General features: G+C 36.7%; 1 protein-coding gene across 6 annotated transcripts in view; it reads left to right on the forward strand.

Annotated features, from left to right (window-relative positions):
• Positions 1-18,185, forward strand: part of SMARCA1 (SWI/SNF related, matrix associated, actin dependent regulator of chromatin, subfamily a, member 1) — a 72,258-nt gene that overhangs the window by 32,853 nt on the left and 21,220 nt on the right. For all 6 annotated transcript variants that reach the window (XM_047716273.1, XM_047716274.1, XM_047716276.1 and 3 more), the window contains 4 exons: positions 1,288-1,436; positions 2,186-2,305; positions 7,452-7,562; positions 7,824-7,937. In XM_047716273.1, coding sequence (XP_047572229.1) covers positions 1,288-1,436; positions 2,186-2,305; positions 7,452-7,562; positions 7,824-7,937 — 494 coding nt within the window. The remainder of the gene's footprint in view (positions 1-1,287; positions 1,437-2,185; positions 2,306-7,451; positions 7,563-7,823; positions 7,938-18,185) is intronic.

An 18,185-nucleotide genomic window follows, 5' to 3' on the forward strand; every position in this document is an offset into this window, starting at 1 on the left:
GCCAGGAACCCAATGTGTGGCTGCAGCCCAGGACCCTGAGATCATGACCTGATCCGAAATCAAGAGTTGGATGCCTAACCAACTGAGCCACCCATGCGCCCCAAGGAGATTACTTCTAAAGTTGACTAAAATTTGCAAACTTACAGGAAAAAAGTCAGTTTTTAAAAAAGTGCTAATTTAGATCTGTTTAATTTAAAGCCTTGCATTCAATATATGGAATAGATAGCTGAACATCACTAGCTTATAGTTGAATGCTAGTGGCATGTCTCCTGAAGTACCTGATATTATTTAGCAGGTAAAATATCTTGTTAAAAATTTTTTTAGGGGCACCTGGGTGGCTCAGTGGGTTAAGTCTCTGCCTTCGGCTCAGGTCACGATCTCAGGGTCCTGGGATCGAGCCCTGCTTTGGGCTCTCTGCTCAGCAGGGAGCCTGCTTTCCCCTCTCTCTCTGCCTGCCCCTCTGCCTACTTGTGATCTCTCTCTCTCTGTCAAATAAATAAAATCTTAAAAAAGTTTTTTTAAAAGATTTAAGACTATTTATGAGAGAGAGAGGCACTTGTGTGCACGCGCGCGTGCGCGCGCACACACACACACATATACACATACATATGCATGAGCTAGTGGAGGTTGGAGAAGGGCAGAGGGAGAGGGAGAAGTGGAGCCTGATGGACATGAGACTCCATCCCAGGACTCTGGGATCATGACCTGAGCTGAAGGCAGACACTTAACTGACTGAGCTACCCAGGCACCCCTAAAATTTTTTTAAACACTTACTAGAGAGTGCCTGTTAATAGAAAAAAAATTTGATCTGAAAAATGAATTTTGAAAATGAAAAAGATGTTCTGTTCTTCTGAGTTTTAACTGAATTTTATGGAAGAAAACTCATATTGAAATAGAAGGTATGGTAGAAGAAAAACTTGTAGGTATATTCATTAATAAAACTTCATTATTTTTTTAAAGATTTTATTTATTTATTTGACAGAGTTCACAAGTAGGCAGAGAGGCAGGCAGAGAGAGAGAGAGGAGGAAGCAGGCTCCCTGCTAAGCAGACAGCCCGATGCAGGGCTCGATCCCAGGACCCTGGGATTATGACCTGAGCCGAAGGCAGAGGCTTTAACCCACTGAGCCTCCCAGGTGCCCCAATTAGTAAAACTTTATAGCTCACTAATTTTCTCTGCTTATAGAGCTTTACTTATGGTTAAATGTGATAGAGTCTGATTAGAACTATTATGCTATTCTTTCTCTGAAATATAATTGAATGTACACAACTTTTATTTTTATTATTAGGAAGACTCATTGACCAACAGTCTAACAAGCTGGCAAAAGAGGAAATGTTGCAGATGATACGTCACGGAGCCACCCATGTTTTTGCTTCTAAAGAAAGTGAGCTGACAGATGAAGACATTACAACTCTTCTGGAAAGAGGGGAAAAGAAGGTCAGTTTTAAAATGGCATTTGTTTTCATGATGAATTGCTTTAAAATCAAAGTACTTCAGCATGCTTAATTGGATTTGTGTTGTTTCAAATGCATGTTTCAAATGACTTCTATTCTCTCTAAGGATTTGTAGATTTTTATTCAAAGGTAGTTTAGGGTTTTTTAGTTTAATTTTTGGTAAGAAAGATTAAGAGCTAGAGTTTAAAATTGAATGACCTTATATCTCATGTTTATTGAAAATAATGTTGGTATTTACTTGAAAGCCAAATAAATTTCATGTTCAATCACATATATCAGGACCACATTTTCACAACATACTGGATTACATTGCATTAACTGAAAATCTTTTGTGAACATTTCATGAAATACTAAAGCGTTATTTATTAAAGTGTAATAAACTATTTCAGAATATTGTAATTTTGCGTTAAATTTACTTTTTTTTTTTACAAATTATTTTGGATAATTTCAAACATAGTAAAAGTAGACAGAAAATATGATATGGCTACATCTCCAGGGATAAAAGATTTTAAAGAAAGCCTAGTTGAGAATACTTGAATAACCACTTAAATATTTAAAATACTTGGAGCAAGTTAAATTTATATTCATTTAATGTTAGCCTTGCATTCTTACCTTATAAATTAACAGAATGGGTATTTCATGTCAAACCTGACTTTTAAAAAGATAGAGAGCCCACAGATTTTTATAAGTAATTCAGTGATAATTTTCTTATTTCAATGCATTGAACTGTAGACTGCAGAGATGAATGAACGCTTGCAGAAAATGGGAGAGTCTTCTCTGAGAAATTTTAGAATGGACACTGAACAAAGTTTGTACAAGTTTGAAGGAGAAGATTATAGAGAAAAACAGAAGGTAACTTTTTACCCTCAGCCATTAGACTCTCAAATTAGCAATTCTTCCCATAACTATTATTAAAAAACACTGACGGGGTGCTTGGCTGTCTCAGTTAGTAGAGTGTGTGACTATTGTTCTTGGGCTTGTGAGTTCAAACCCAATGTTGGAGGTTTGAACATTGGGTTTGGAGGTGGATTACTTAAATAAATAAATAAAATTAAAATAATAATAAAGTAAAAAAAACCCCACTGGCACTTACCTACTACAATGTTCTGCTATGAAGTGAAATTTGATGTAGGTCAGATTTCATGCAGTTGCTATCTTTAATAAATTTTGCTGGATGATGATGATGGTGATTACCATCATCCTTCTCATCACTTTTGCTGCTGTTGCTGCTGCTACTATTGTTTTTGAGAAACAGGATAATATTTAGGTGGAATTCCTGGATTTTGAAGCTGAAATCCCAACTGTCTCACTAGTTAGGTGACTTTGGGTACTCATTTTTTTCCACTATCAAATGGAAGGTATAGTAATATACTGCATGGACAGCAAAGATCCTTTGAAAAAAATGGGAATTTTATTTATTTTGTTTGAAATTATGGCTATAATTAAAAATTTTAATTTTTAAAAGAAATAAACTTTGAAAATGACTTTATTACAAAAAATAGTACAGAGTTCACATATATTTTTCATCCAGCTTCCCCTAATGTTAACAATTTACATAATCATAGTACATTTAAATTAACATATTTTCTCCCTAACATTCTTTCCCTGTTCCAGGGGATACAATCCAAGATCTCACATTGCAATTTTAAAAAATAGCTTTATTTTTAAGAGCAGTTTTAGGTTCACAACAAAATAAAGTGGAAAAATTAGAGTTCCCATATCCACCTGCCCCAAATAAACATAGCCTACTACACTCTCAATATCTCACATCAGAGTGGTACATTCGTTTCAATTGAACCTACATTGACACATCATTATCTACCCCCAAAGTCCATCTTTTATGTTAAGGTTCACTCTTGGTACTGTATATTCTGTGGGTTTGGATGAATGTGTAATGACATGTATCCACCATTACAGAATCATACAGAATAGTGTTACTGCCCTAAAAAGTCCTCTGTGCTCTGCCTATTCATTTCTCTCTCTCTCTAGCCTCTTACTTTCCATAGTTTTGCTTTTTCCAGAATATCATGTAGTTGGAATCATACAGTATGTAGCCTTTTCAGATTGGCTTCTTTCACTTAGGCATATCATATGCATTTAAGGTATACTTTCATGTTTTTTTCATGGCTTGATAGCTCATTTCTTTTTGGTGCTGAGTAATACTCCATTGTCTGGATGTATCACAATTTATTCATTCATCTATTGAAGGACATCTTGATTGTCTCCAAGTTTTGGCCATTATGAATAAAGCTGTTATAAAAATCCATGTGTAGGTTTTCGGGTAGACATCGATTTTTAACTCCTTTGGGTAGATGCTAAGGAGCATGATTGCTGGCGTGTATGATAAGCTTGTGTTTAGTTTTGTAAGAAGCTGCCAACACTTCTTCCAAAATGGCCATACCATTTTGCATTCCCATGAGCAATGAGTGAGAATTCCTGTTGCTCCACATTCTCACTAGCATTTGGTGTTGTCAGTGTTCTGGATTTTGGCCATTCTAATAGGTGTGTAGTGGTATCTTCTTCTAATTTGCATTTCACTGACATAAGATGTTGCGCATCTTTTCATTTGCTTATTTCCATCTGTATGTCTTCTTTGGTCAGGCATCTGTTCAGGTCTTTTCCCTTTTTGTAAAATCAAATGGTTTTCTTATTGTTGAATTTTAAGAGTTCTTTTTATATTTTGGTAACAGTCCTTTATAAGATGCAGCTTGCAAATATTTTCTTGTCATTCTGTGACTTTTCCTCTCATTCTCTTGACGCACATTGTTTTTTTTTTTTTTTTTCCTGGCTGTGTCTTCTTAGGCTCTTGAAATTTATGTTAGTTCTCAGTCTTCCTTTGTCTTTCATGATCTTTATACTTTCAAAGAGTATTGGTCAGTTAGTTTGTAGTTTGTCTCTCATTTTGGGTTTGTCTGACATTGTCTCATGATTGGATTGAGATTATATATTTTTTGGCAAGAATGCCATGCAGGAATGTTAAGTCTTCAGTACATCTTACCAGGGAATAGAAGATGTTGTGTTGTATTACAGGAAATAGTAATCTTGTCACTTAGTTGAGGTGACGTCTGCTGGGCTTCTTTACTGTAGAGTTACCATTTTTCCCTTTGCCTTTGATAAATATCTTGGGGAATACATTCCTCAAACATATACCCACTGATTTTAGCATGTGTTGGTAGCATTTGCCTGCAACAGTTATTATTGTGGTGTTTGGCTAATAGTAATTTTGTATTTCTTTCATTCCATCTACATTTATTAACTGGGATTTTTCTGTAAGGAAGACCTGTCTCTTCTCATTTATTTTCTACTCATTTATATCAGCATGGACGCAATGGATATTTATTTTATTTTTTTGAGTTATAATACAATTTTATCATTGTTTTGTTTGCCGAAATTGTTCTGTAAAGCTGTTATATTTTTAACTCACAGAAATGAATTTTGTTAAAATAAGAAAGCTTATTTTTGGATATTGATTTTACTGAAGAACAAGAGGTGAGCCATTTTAGTTCGCATCGCAACTAGTATGCTGATAATGCTTTGTTGCTATCATTATATTTGGTAGTTTTTAGTGTCTTGACTTACATCTATCTAGTTGTTCTATCTATAACCTTATTTAGACTGCTTATGTTTTATTCTGATGAGGTGAACATGATGATTTGCATGAAAAGGTAGAAATTGTTTTTGAGATCTCATTGTGTGATACGAATTTTTAAAATTTTACAGTTCTTTCTATGGGGTTATTGGTATTAAGAGTGTTTTATGAAGTGGAAAAATATTAAACAGTGAAGAGTCTAAAGATTGGTGGAACTTCTAATCTACGTTCTTAGAGTAAATTAGACTTACTAAAATACTTGTCTATGTCTAATATTGCAGGTTTCTTGTGCTTCCAATTCCAGTAAAATAATGTACAAATATAGAGAAATTTTAGTAATAATTATGATTACTTATATTTTTACAATTGAATGACAAAATCAGATTTAAAAATATTCTGACTTGACATTATCTTTTATTTCTGGCTTTTCATATTTTCTAGATAGGTTCTTAAGATAGATTCAAATTATCCTTTGAAGAGAATTGAAACCTACAAAAATATTGTTTATACATAAATCATGGGAATTACAATGAGGTAGATTTTCATATAGGATTTGTTGAACCAGTTGCATTATTTTATAACCATGCCTGGTAAATTAAGTCATAATGACTGACATTGATCCTGAAGAAATTAACCTGAATTAGTTTGTATTAATGTACTCTTATCTAAAACAAACTGATTCAGCATGATTTAGTGTATTTGAAAGTTTGAGAATTGGCCCTAAAAACTTATTCCAAATTTGAATACCTAGACCTGCACGTAAGTATGGGTTAAATGGCCAACACATTAACTTAACTTAAATTTGACTAAGTTAACTTTAATAATTACTGATTTTTTTTCATTCCAGTTGAGACAAATGACATAATGGTCATTGGTAAATTATCTTTTATATTTCTATCCTCTCACATTAATCCATTTGAGGGAGGGAACAAAACTACTTTCAGTGCTCTGAGTATTTTTTATTTTATGTAAACTCACATTTTACTGTCTATCTCATAGATTCTTAGAGTTAAAAGAAACTTAAAGGTCATTTAGTCTAACCTTTTTGTAATTAAGAAATCCCATCTATAGGGCATTTATCCAGCCTCTATTTGAATATGGTCATACTGGGAATCTACCTCCTTTTGGGAGAGTTCATTTCACTGTTTTATATTTTTTCGTTCTCAGAAAACTTATTTGACTTATAAGTTCCTTGATGGAAGAGATTATTTCATTCAGCTTTGTATCCCTGACATTGACTTGTAAATAATACAATTAGGTACTTAAGACATATTTGTTAAATTATGTCGAGTAGCAATCTACTTTCCACATTGGTTTTAACCTTATGGATCAACAGAGAACTGTGTTCTTTTCTAGTTGATACGCTTTTACATATGTGAGTGCCACGATATGTCCGTTTTTAGTCTACTTCTTTGGACACTGTGAGAGTGTGTAGGTCTCTAACCATCCTAGTCATCTTAATTTATCATCCACTCTTAAACTATGGTACTAAGGTTGGAATTCCATCCTTAGATAAGATCAAATAGAGTGGGATCATTAATTGTAGATTAGTGGCCTCTTTTGTGTGCAGGTACTAGGATAAGCACTGTGAAATCAGGAAAAATACCTGAACTGGAAAACCATCCTTATAGACTCCAGAATTTTGTGTTGTCAGTTTAGTCTATTGGCTTTTAAATTGTATTTTCTAGCTGATATTGGGGTAGAGTTTTGTAATGCTACCTAATCATCATTGTTCACTCAACTTTGGGTGTTTAATAATAATTTAGATTTAACTCCTGGCAGTTTATCTAATGCCTTAACTTATGTTGTCACATTTAATCCTCAAGATAGGTATTACTCTTCCCACTTCACAGAGGGAGGAATTAATCTTCCCCAAGTTATACAACTGGTACAGTGGCAGAATCTGGTTTCAAATTCAGGTCTTTTCTGATTCCACTGACCTTTTCCATAGCTACCTTACCAAGACCTTATTTCAGTTTAAAATTTCTCTTGATTTGAAGGGACATATGCCTGTTGTGTTGATATTCATCATTTATTCCTTTCAGCTACTTTCTAGTTCATACACTTAACTCGGTTACCAGAGTCAATGTTAGTCTTCTATATTAAATACTATTTATTTCTCCATAAAATACTAACCAGATTGTTCATATCTTCTCAATTACTAAGGAAGAACTAAGTTTTTAATAACAACTAAACTTACTTATTAAAAAAAGAAAACAAAAGCATCCTTGCACCTAAACTTGGCATATACAGTACAGGGTTTGGAAATTGGGATGTAAAATTGTGACTTCTAAAGTGTAAGTTTTGCTTTTTCTGAATGGCTTTAGTTTTTCTATGCTTCTACAACCTTGATGTGTTTGATTTTTAAAAATGTTTTGGAATAATTAAATTCCTTGTTCTTATGTATAGCTTGGGATGGTGGAATGGATTGAACCTCCTAAACGAGAACGCAAAGCGAACTATGCAGTGGATGCCTACTTTAGAGAGGCTTTACGTGTCAGCGAGCCAAAGATTCCGAAGGTAAAACATTATGAGGCCAGTTTTTATGTTCTACAGCAGAATTCTCTAGTAACATGGTCTGTGATTTGGATTGACTTACATTAATGCAACATTATAGTCCTTAAAGTACAACAGTGATGTATAAAATTACTTGATGTGGCCCCACAACATAAAGGGATGTCATTGTATTTATTTTTCTATATATAAAAGAAATAGTAAAAGAAATATGTTCACTTCATGTATTGAAAACAAATATGTATGTAATGCATTTTTCTTCCATAGGCTCCAAGACCTCCAAAGCAGCCAAATGTCCAGGATTTTCAGTTTTTCCCACCACGTTTATTTGAGCTCCTGGAAAAGGAAATTTTTTATTATAGGAAGACAATAGGCTATAAGGTAATTTTTCAAGTTTTTATTTATTTAACTTATTTAAAAATTTTTTTTAGATTAGTATAATATAATCTTTTAAGCTAATGTAATCTATAAACCAGACTAGAAAGCATTCCATTTTAATGTAAGAGAACATAAAAGTAAATCAAAATAGTGATGTTTCTAAAACTAAAGAGGAGGGGCACCTGGGTAGCTCAGTGGGTTAAGCCTCTGCCTTCCGCTCGGGTTGTGATCTCAGGGTCCTGGGATGGAACCCTGCATCGGGCTCCCTGCTCAGTTGGGAGCCTGCTTCCCCTGCTTTCTCTGCCTGCTGCTCTATTTGTGATCTCTCTCTCTCTGTCCAATAAATAAATTAAAAAATATTAAAAAAAATTAAAGAGGAGGTTTAATTAGGAGTCAAGCATTAAACTACTAAATCACCAGTAGGAGCATCACAGAATGGGATTAATGGAGAATTATCCAATATTTCAAAAATCATGATAATAACATATATTATTGTAATAATGCTAAATATTTGAGTAGTGAAAGAATGTGTAGAAAGAACAATAGGAGTATGTTTAATTAGAAGTGAATATATGATAGATGACAGGAGGTTTTTAATCCTTTTCCTTAAAATGACCAAGGAACAGTACTTTTGTATTTATTGTTCTTGGGTTGATGAAAGCCCTATTAGTAGTTATTTGATTGTTGCCACTTAGGTGTTCATGATGAGTATGATAATGAGTTCTATCATTTTAAAATGATCTTTTGGAAATGAAGATTCTTATTTATATAGTTAGGTAAGAACCTGTTTTTAGTGAGGGGAATGTTTGTCACCCTAAAGGTATCATACTGAGAGATTAAGCATACCTGCTTATTTCTATATGCTGAAATTGACTTTCCAGTGAATGGGAAGGGATGACCAAAGGTGTAAAATTCAGTAGTAAAAACAAAATTATAAAAATATTAATACTATTATAATTTTATGAAGTTTTCTATTTTATGAATTGGACGCTGGGATCGAGCCCCGCATCGGGCTCTCTGCTCAGCGGGAAGCCTGCTTCCTCCTCTCTCTCTGCCTGCCTCTCTGCCTACTTGTGATCTCTGTCAAATAAATAAATAAATAAATAAATAAAAATAAAATTTATTTTGTGAACCTTTATCACAAGTGGAACAAACCCCACATATTTTGATTAGTAGCTGTAATGTGCCGAGAAAAGCTTCATGTGTATCAGGTACTTAACTCATTTGTATTTTGGAACTAGAGTGGATCTCTCAGTGTCTATGTCCAGAGTGAGAGCATTACCATTTGAAATGGAACAAAAAAGGGTTTGCTTGCTATTTTTGTACCAAATTTCAATATATACATAAACAGGAACAAGAAAGTGAATATAAGTTAGTTATAATCTCTTAGGGAGATACAATTACCTTTGAATGTATTTAACCAACATGACTGGATAAAGTCTGTCTTTGGAAGTTGTCGAAGAATAAAAGTACCATGGTTGAACATTCAGACCAGGAATGAAATCACTTTCAAAGAAAGTGAAAATGGTCATATACCAGAAGAAACAGGAAATTGTAGATCCAAAATAAAAATGAAAATAGTAAAAGTTAATAACGTAGTAATATTTCATGAGATAAATAAATATGTATTATCCTACTAAAAGTTATACAGTTAGGTTTAGATCATTATTTTGTTACTTTTGTAGATTGCTATTAGTGAGACTTAGAAAAATTGAAATGTTAAGTCCAGTTAGTCAACCAAATATCTGTGTAGAGCATTTTATGACTTATGAAATGCTTTATTACATACGTCATTGATTTCTAACAGCCCTGTGAGATAGGTGTTATTATCACCTCCATATAAGAGGTGAGGAGACTGAAGGTCGGAGAGGTACTCGTTCAAGGTCACATAGCTAACAGGGATGCTGGTCTCCACTCCAGTTTCTCAGTGTTCAAATGTTATGCTCTTTCCACTCAGACATTCTGTGCTATTTCTGCATGTGACATAGCCCTGCTTCTTTTTGCAGCCCTAAATAAGGACTGTGTTTATAGTGGTGTGACATGTTGTTTGGGAGGTGAGCCAAGTAGTAGTCAAATATCAGCAATAAAAAAAGTCTTCTCTGCCAATATGACTATTTATGCTCCTTCTTTGGAGATTCTGAGATTCTGTTTCCTGCCATAGGACAGCTCCCACTACATCCTGGCCACAGCTCTGGTTTTAATTCAAGCAGTTCCTTCCATTACAGGCAGTTTGTGGTTAGGGGTGAGGTCTCATAATCACAGTTGAATGGTGGCCAACTGGAAGGAGATGGAAGAGAGAGAAACCTTAGAAGGGGGAGGAATGAAGGGACAACTGCAAAAGGTGACGAGAAGGAGGCAGGTGGAAGAAGGGAGAACAGGGATGAATGAGGAGAGGGAAGACGACATGGAGTCTATGCGATGGCACCTGACTCTTTTCTCTTCCTCACCTCCCAGAGATACATGACAGGAGAAGGGTGTATGAGTGAAACAAGGGCTGTTTTTCACTTAATCCATACTTGTTGAATACTCCTCTGTGTCAGGTCCTAGGCCATGCATTGGTGATAAAGTAGTGAAGAAGACAGACGAGGTCTCTCAGTGCATGGATTTTGTGCTCTAATGGAGGAGACAGATAGTAAGCTGATGCCACAGAGTAATGACATTATTTGTTTTCTGTGCCTACAGAGGGTGCTATGAGGGAGCATGACAATGTGTATCTAATGTGGATTGGGAGATCAGGGTGATGGTCCCTAAGGAAGTGTTATTACATTGAGATCAGAGAGACACACAGGAATTAATCAAGGGAAGTGTGGCAGAGAAGAGCTCTGGCAGGGAGACCATAGGTTGTATTAGGAAGGACAATGGCCCCTTCGGAAACGGAAGGCAGCCCAGTGTTGGTAAGGAGGGAGAGGGGTGAGATGAAGTTGGTGAGTGAGTGGTCAGACCATCTGAAGTGTTGAACATTAATTGTAGGTCACATTAATTAGGTTGAACTTTAGCTCTAGAGCAAAGGAAAACCACTAAGGTTTTTTTTTTTTAAGGCAGATGGATGAGTGGGTGGTAAGATACTAATAGCAGATACTTATTTCGTCCTTACTTGTGTTGCTTTCTGTTCTGAGTTCTTTCAAAAGATTAGCTAATTATCCTCATAACAGCCCTGAAATGACATCCCTGTTTTATAGATGGTGAAACTGAGGCACATAGAGGTCGAGTAATTTGCCCTGGGTCAAACAACTTTTAAATGGTAGAAGATGATCAGATTTATATTTTTAAAAGATCACTCTGGCTGCAGTACAGAGAATGATGAGTTTATACAGGAAAACCAGCTAGGAGGCTGTTAAAGTGTGAAAAGATGAGAGAAGATGGTGGTGGCTTGGAGTATAGTGGTGTGGTGGTGGAAGGAAAATCCACCCCCTACCACTCTACTAGCCTTGTGTTCTCTTTAGCCTCATTTTGGGTGGTCTTTGTATCATCTTAAACTTATCTTGTGCTCATATATATGCGTATCTAGCTGAGGATTTATGAGACAGATTAAGAGTACATTCTGGATGTTGGCTCTTTCTGAACCTTGTCTCTTCCATTCTTTTATCAGCGGATGCAGACCTGAGCTAAGGTGGGTGCTTTAATTAGGTAGGTGTTGGGTTTGAATTCAGAGTAGAGACAGATGAGCATGGCATGCTAGTCATCTGCAAAATCTGCTTTTTTGTTTTCAGGGATGATGTGATATTGATAACTGTTATACATATCTTCTCGAAGATACCTGATGTTTTTTTTTTTTTCCCACTATAGCTCCAGAAAACTCACCAGAACCACAGTGTGAGTGGAGCAATAGTTTATTCTCAGTTGAACAGAATTGATACAGTGCACTTACCTGGTATTCTCTATGCATAGTTAGGTTCTCAAAAAGGGACTCCTTTCCACCCTCTGCTTAAAGGATTGCTAGCTCAAAGGAGAGAGGTGTAGTCTTAGAGCTGGGGGTGTTATGGTGTATGGTACTGTTCTGTCAATTTTGAGTCCCCATAGCCTTACTTTGTAGTGATTTTGGGTGGGACAGCAAGGGGCTCAGTACTTTTTTTAAAAAAATAGATTTTATTTTCATTTATTTGAGACAGAGAAAGAGAGAGAGCACGTGTGTGCGTGCACGTGCACACACACACACACACACACACACACACACAGGAGTTGAGGGGAGGGACAGAGGTAGAGGAAGAAGTAGACTCCTAGCTGAGCAGGGAGCCTGACAAGGGGCTCAGTCCTAGGACATTGAGGTCATGACCTGAGCCAAAGGCAGGTGCTTAACCTACTGAGCTACCCAAGCACCCTGGGCTTGGTACTTTTGAAGCACTTGGAAGCACTTGGAAGCACTTTTGAAGCATTTTTCTCCAGAGCCTGCTTATTTGCATTTTTATTTTCTATTTTGTTTTCCCTCCCTCATGTCTTAACACAGCAAGGTCACAGCTATATTGCTCATGATAATATCTAGAAATAAAGAGTTTTGTTTTATTTGAGGCTGAGAAGTATTGTTTGTTTTGCCCTAACCACTTGGTGGATAGCAGTGCATTATGTGTCAATTCTCCTGGCTGTCTAAGCTTTGACCTTGTTGCAAGTTAGACACATTTAGCAGTTTTAATGCTCTTGCAACTTAAAGGAGTTAATGTATCTAATCATTGTGTTCTATTGGAAGAGGATGACTTAACTGAAATTTCAATCGTAGAATTTAAAAATCCAGAGGATCTAGAAGTCCCTTGAATCTAAGACCTGGAGTGAAAGGCTTTTGCCATATTTGAAGCGAAGAAAGTTGTAAAACATTTAACATTTTTCTTCATAAAAAAATTCTTTAGGGACAGATAAAAACATTTGACAAATGGAGGAAGTTTCATAATCTTTGTGAGTTTGGGTAATGTGCCATTGTGAGCCACCTGTCTGCCGTGGTGGAACAGTATAGTGTGTGGATTTCAGTTTGTGTGCTGCCACATTTAATTCATTTTTCCATGTTTCTATGAAATGTTTGCTAAAACTTGTTCTAGCCAAGACCAGAATTTTCTTCTCACTTTTCCATGGAACATAGCTCTTAATTGCAAATTCCTTAGTGTCTGACTAGAAATCCAAGTAATCATTGAGTTGTTTCCTTTTGAAAGGTAACTGATTAAATTGTGGCTGTATTAAGTGTTGCTGGGGGCCATCAGTAAGACATACAGTATGAATTCTTGAGATAGCTTCTAGGTATCTCATTAGTATTGTTGGTCTATAATTTGTCTACTTGATTCTTTTTTAATAAAAGATTTTATTTATTTATTTGACAGAGAGAGATCACAAGTAGGCAGAGAGGCAAGCAGAGAGAGAGAGAGAGAGAGGAGGAAGCAGGCTCCCTGCCGAGCAGAGAGCCTGATGTGGGACTCGATCCCAAGACCCTGAGATCATGACCTGAGCCGAAGGCAGAGGCTTTAACCACTGAGCCACCCAGGCGCCCCTGTCTACTTAATTCTTACATAGCACTTTGAAATCACTCCAGGAAGTTTAATGCCGACAAGAACCTCATGAAATAAAAAATGAACAGCTTTTAAAAATGATGAATATTAAGAAGTTTTTTTTCTTGTGGGAGGAGGTACAGGAATATAGGAATTTTTTTTTAAAGATTTTATTTATTTATTTGACAGACAGAAATCACAAGTAGGCAGAGAGGCAGGCAGAGACAGAGAGGAGGAAGCAGGCTCCCCGCTGAGCAGAGAGCCCGATGCGGGGCTCGATCCCAGGACCCTGGGATCATGACCTGAGCCGAAGGCAGAGGCTTTAACCACTGAGCCACCCAGGCGCCCCGGAATATAGGAATTTTGAGTCATTTCTAATTCTAGAAATTTTACCTGTTATGTATTTGAATTAAAATAGTTAGCATATCCTGGTGGTGGGTTTTAAGGAGGGCACGTATTGCATGGAGCACTGGGTGAGGTGCATAAACAATGAATTTTGGAACACACACACACAAAAATAAAAAAATGTTAAAAAATAAAAAAAAATAAAATAGTTAACATAAATTGATGAAGTCATTCTAAAGTTTTGTTGTATTAAAAATATGAGCAGTGGATGTGAAAGTAGTAGTCTGCCATGGAGCCTAAAAACTAATGGTATAATATAATATAATATAATTTTGCTTTTATTAAAGTTCAAGGGGCAATTTTTAGTATTGGGGATATCGACATAGGAGTAAACAGTTTATTTTATGTGGGTATGTTTCTAGGTCCATCTCTGTTTTCTGGCATAAAGTTCAGTGTTTATGAAATGCTTTGTTAAAATATGGTTTGTTGGACATGAAGTATTTGAAGCTATTTGATAGAGAAATACCTTAAAATTAAAGAGGTTTTCCTTCAGTTAACATTTGAAGCCAAAGTTATTTCACATACCAGCAAGGGTCTGTTAAACTTTTAAAGCTATGCCTATAATTTTTTCCAAACATTTTGTTATGAAAAAATTATTAACATACAAAAATATTGAAATAGTTGTACAGTGAAATCTATATACACACCACTTACATTTTCCAATCAACATCTTACTGTATTTGCTTTGTCTATTATTTGTCTATTCGTCCAGCCTCTAGCAAATGGATATCCAACTTTTTTTTTAAAAAAGATTTTATTTGTTTATTTGAGAGAGAGTGAGCGAGAGAGAAAGTATGAGAGGGGAGAGGGTCAGAGGAAGAAACAGACCCCGCTGAGCAGTGAAACCCTATGCAGGATTGGATTCCAGGACTCTAGGATTATGACCTGAGCTGAAGGCAGACACCCAACCGAATGAGCCACTTAGGCACTCCTGTCCAACTTTTTAAAATGCATTTCAGAGTTGCAGACATAAGTATATTTCACCCAGAAACACTTCAATGTGCCTATCATTAGCCAGAGTTCAATATTTTTTTGGATTCTTTTCTTAAGGTAAAATTTGCATATAATGAAATGTATAAACTTTTAAGTGTTTCATTCAATATATTTTTACAAATGTATATGTTGACATAACTGGAACCCCGAGGAAGATCTCAAACATTTCTGTCACCCCAGAAATTGCCTCTTCCCAGTCAATATCTAGACCCACTCCCCAGATACAACCACTGTTGTGATATTTTCCTTCATAGATTAGTTTCTTCCCTAGAATTTCACATGGAATCATACATTATGTGCAAGATATCTTTCCCTTAACATAATGTTTTTTGAGATGCATTCATGTCCCATTATCAGTGGCTCATTCCTTTTTATTGCTGAGTACGATTCCATTGTAAGGCTATACCACAGTTTCCTTATCCATTCTCATGTCGGTGGACATCTGGGCTGTTTTATGGTTTTTGGCTATTATAAGTAAAGCTGCCATGAACATTTTTGCAAAGGTCTTTTTATAGATATATAGGAATGGAATTGCTGGTGTGCCTCTAATTTAAAAATTGAATTTAGTTATTGAAAAAGTTACCCAAGAAAATAAATATAAAAGATAAAAGTTATTTTTAATTATGCTTATCACTAGCCTGCATTTCATTTTTAATTTATACTTTCTTTTCCATTTCCATTTGTTACCATCCTAGGCCAGGTGGTCATACCTCATTTCTAGATTATGACCATTAGCTGGTTCTCTTACGTCTAGTTGCTTCCTTGCTTCAATCCATCCAGCACAGAGCTTACAAGTGAAAACACTATGTTTTAACACTATGAAAAATCTCTAGTGGTTGCTGCTGTCTACTATATAGCTTTTTTTAAAAAGTAGGCTCCATGCCCGGCATGGGGCCCAGTGTAGGGCTTGAATTCACAACACTGAGAGCAAGACCTGAGCTGGGATCAAAAGTCAGATGCTTAACCGACTGAATCACCGAGATACCCCCACTGCTGTATAATTTCAAAAGCCCCTGTAAATCTATCTCAACCTGGTCTTGTTTCTACTCCTTTTCAATGTAAACCCTGTATGGTCCTTCTTGGCTTTGCTTTCACCATTTTTGCTCATACTGTTCCAGCATAGAATGTTGTTTCCATCTTCTCCATTTCCCCAAGTCCTTAGACTTCAAAATTCCACAACTAGGTTGTGAGCTTCCTGTAGGCAAGGATTATGTCTACTGCTTTTATATTCCAGTGAATACCTGTCATAGTGCTATGGACACAATAGACATTTAATCAGTACCTATTAATTTGATTGTGTGGTACTTATGATTGCAAATAAATGTGTTTTTTTCAGTAATTCTTTTAAACCCAGTTAGTGGGGTTTATATTAAAAAAACTACTGGATGCAGTCGTTTTAAAAAATATTTTTTTTCGGGATGTCTGAGTGGCTCACTTGGTTAAGCGGCTGCCTTCGGCTCAGGTCATAGTCCCAAGGTCTGGGGATCGAGTCCCACATCGGGCTCCCTGCTCCTTGGGGAGCCTGCTTCTCCCTCTGCCTGCTGTTCTCCCTGCTTGGGCTCACTTGCTCTTTCTTTCTCTCTGACAGATAAATAAATAAAATCTTTCTTTCTTTTTTTTTTTTTAAAGATTTTATTTATTCATTTGACAGACAGAGATCACAGGTAGGCAGAGAGGCAGGCAGAGAGAGGAAGGGAAGCAGGCTCCCTGCTGAGCAGAGAGCCCGATGTGGGGCTCGATCCCAGGACCCTGGGATCACGACCCGAGCCGAAGGCAGAGGCTTTAACCCGCTGAGCCACCCAGGTGCCCCCAAATAAATAAAATCTTAAAAAATTTTTTTTTCAACTTGCCATGCTATAGTTTCAAACTCTCTGAAAATGTATATCAATTAGGGAAGTGTACTCTGAAACATAACTACATTGTAGTAAAACCATGACTATCTGATATCTCTAGGGAATGAGTTGTTTGTGGTAGGTGTACATATCAAACAGTGGAAGGCTAATGTCAATCCTTTTCATGTTTAATGGAATCCTATAAAATATATCACACATGTTATGTACCGGCTATCTTTTTTTTTAAGGATTTTATTTATTTATTTGGCAGAGAGAGATCACAAATAGGCAGAGAGGCAGGCAGAGAGAGAGGAGGAAGCAGGCTCCCTGCCGATCAGAGAGTCCGATGTAGGGCTCAATCCCAGGACCCTGATCATGACCTGAGCCGAAGGCAGAGGCTTAACCCACTGAGCCACCCAGGCGCCCCTGTACCTGCTATCTTAAATCAAGGGTGCTACATTGTTACTGCAGGTGCACATAGAAATGGTGTGAGGCTTTGGCCTGAGTGACTTAGTTTGTCACTGCCTACAATGAATGCTGTTCCATATTGCTGAACTGTAATGGTTGTCTGTGTTCACTGTGACACATGGAACATAGGGGCCACAGCTTTGAGATGCAGGTGAATGGCTTATTGCCTACCTCTTTGGAGAGCTGGGTTTCTGTCCTCAGTCTTTTGGACTTGAGCTCTCTTCTCAGTTGGCAGTGTATTTGTAGTTCTGTATCTAAAACACTAGAGTTTCTGTTGGTCACTGCTACTGTAGCTTTTTCTCTTGACTGCTGGTTCCATCATAACTGTTTGTGTGCTCTGCTACCCTTTCCCTTTTATATATATTCTCTATTTTTTTTTGGTTCTTCATTATATTCTCACTTATTCCAGTCTTTACATTTTATGTGAAGATGCTCTCCCTTTCCATACCCTGGCAGGCAGTAAAAGCACTTCTTTCTTTTTGCATTTTGACCTGATGAGAGCATTGAATACATACTTCAGGTGCATTACACTGCTCTCTCCTGGTCTGTATTGCCAGGTGAATATGGGCACTTTCTATACTGCAAAACTTTTTGTTTTCTTTTTTTTTTTTTAATTTATTTATTTGAGAGGCAGAGAGAGAGCATGAGAGGGGAAGTCAGAGGGAGAAGCAGACTCCCCATGGAGCTGGGAGCCCGATGCGGGACTCGATCCCAGGACCCCGGGATCATGACCCGAGCCGAAGGCAGTTGCCCAACCAACTGTATACTGCAAAACTTTTTGTTTGTTCTGGGCTTGAGATTTTATTATATAATGTTGGTGTTGGCATAATGACATTATTGTTACTACCCTGTATTACAATATTACAATGATGTATTTTGTTCCACAGTTATAATTATTTTTTAAAATATTTTATTTATTTATTTGTCAGCGAGAGAGAGCACAGGCAGGCAGAGTGGCAGGCAGAGGCAGAGGGAGAAGCAGGCTCCCTGATGAGCAAGGAGCCCAATGTGGGACTCGATCCCAGGACGCTGGGATCATGACCTGAGACGAAGGCAGCTGCTTAACCAACTGAGCCACACAGGCGTCC

Source organism: Lutra lutra, chromosome X (genome assembly GCF_902655055.1).
Source record: "Lutra lutra chromosome X, mLutLut1.2, whole genome shotgun sequence".
Lineage (NCBI taxonomy): Eukaryota > Metazoa > Chordata > Mammalia > Carnivora > Mustelidae > Lutra > Lutra lutra.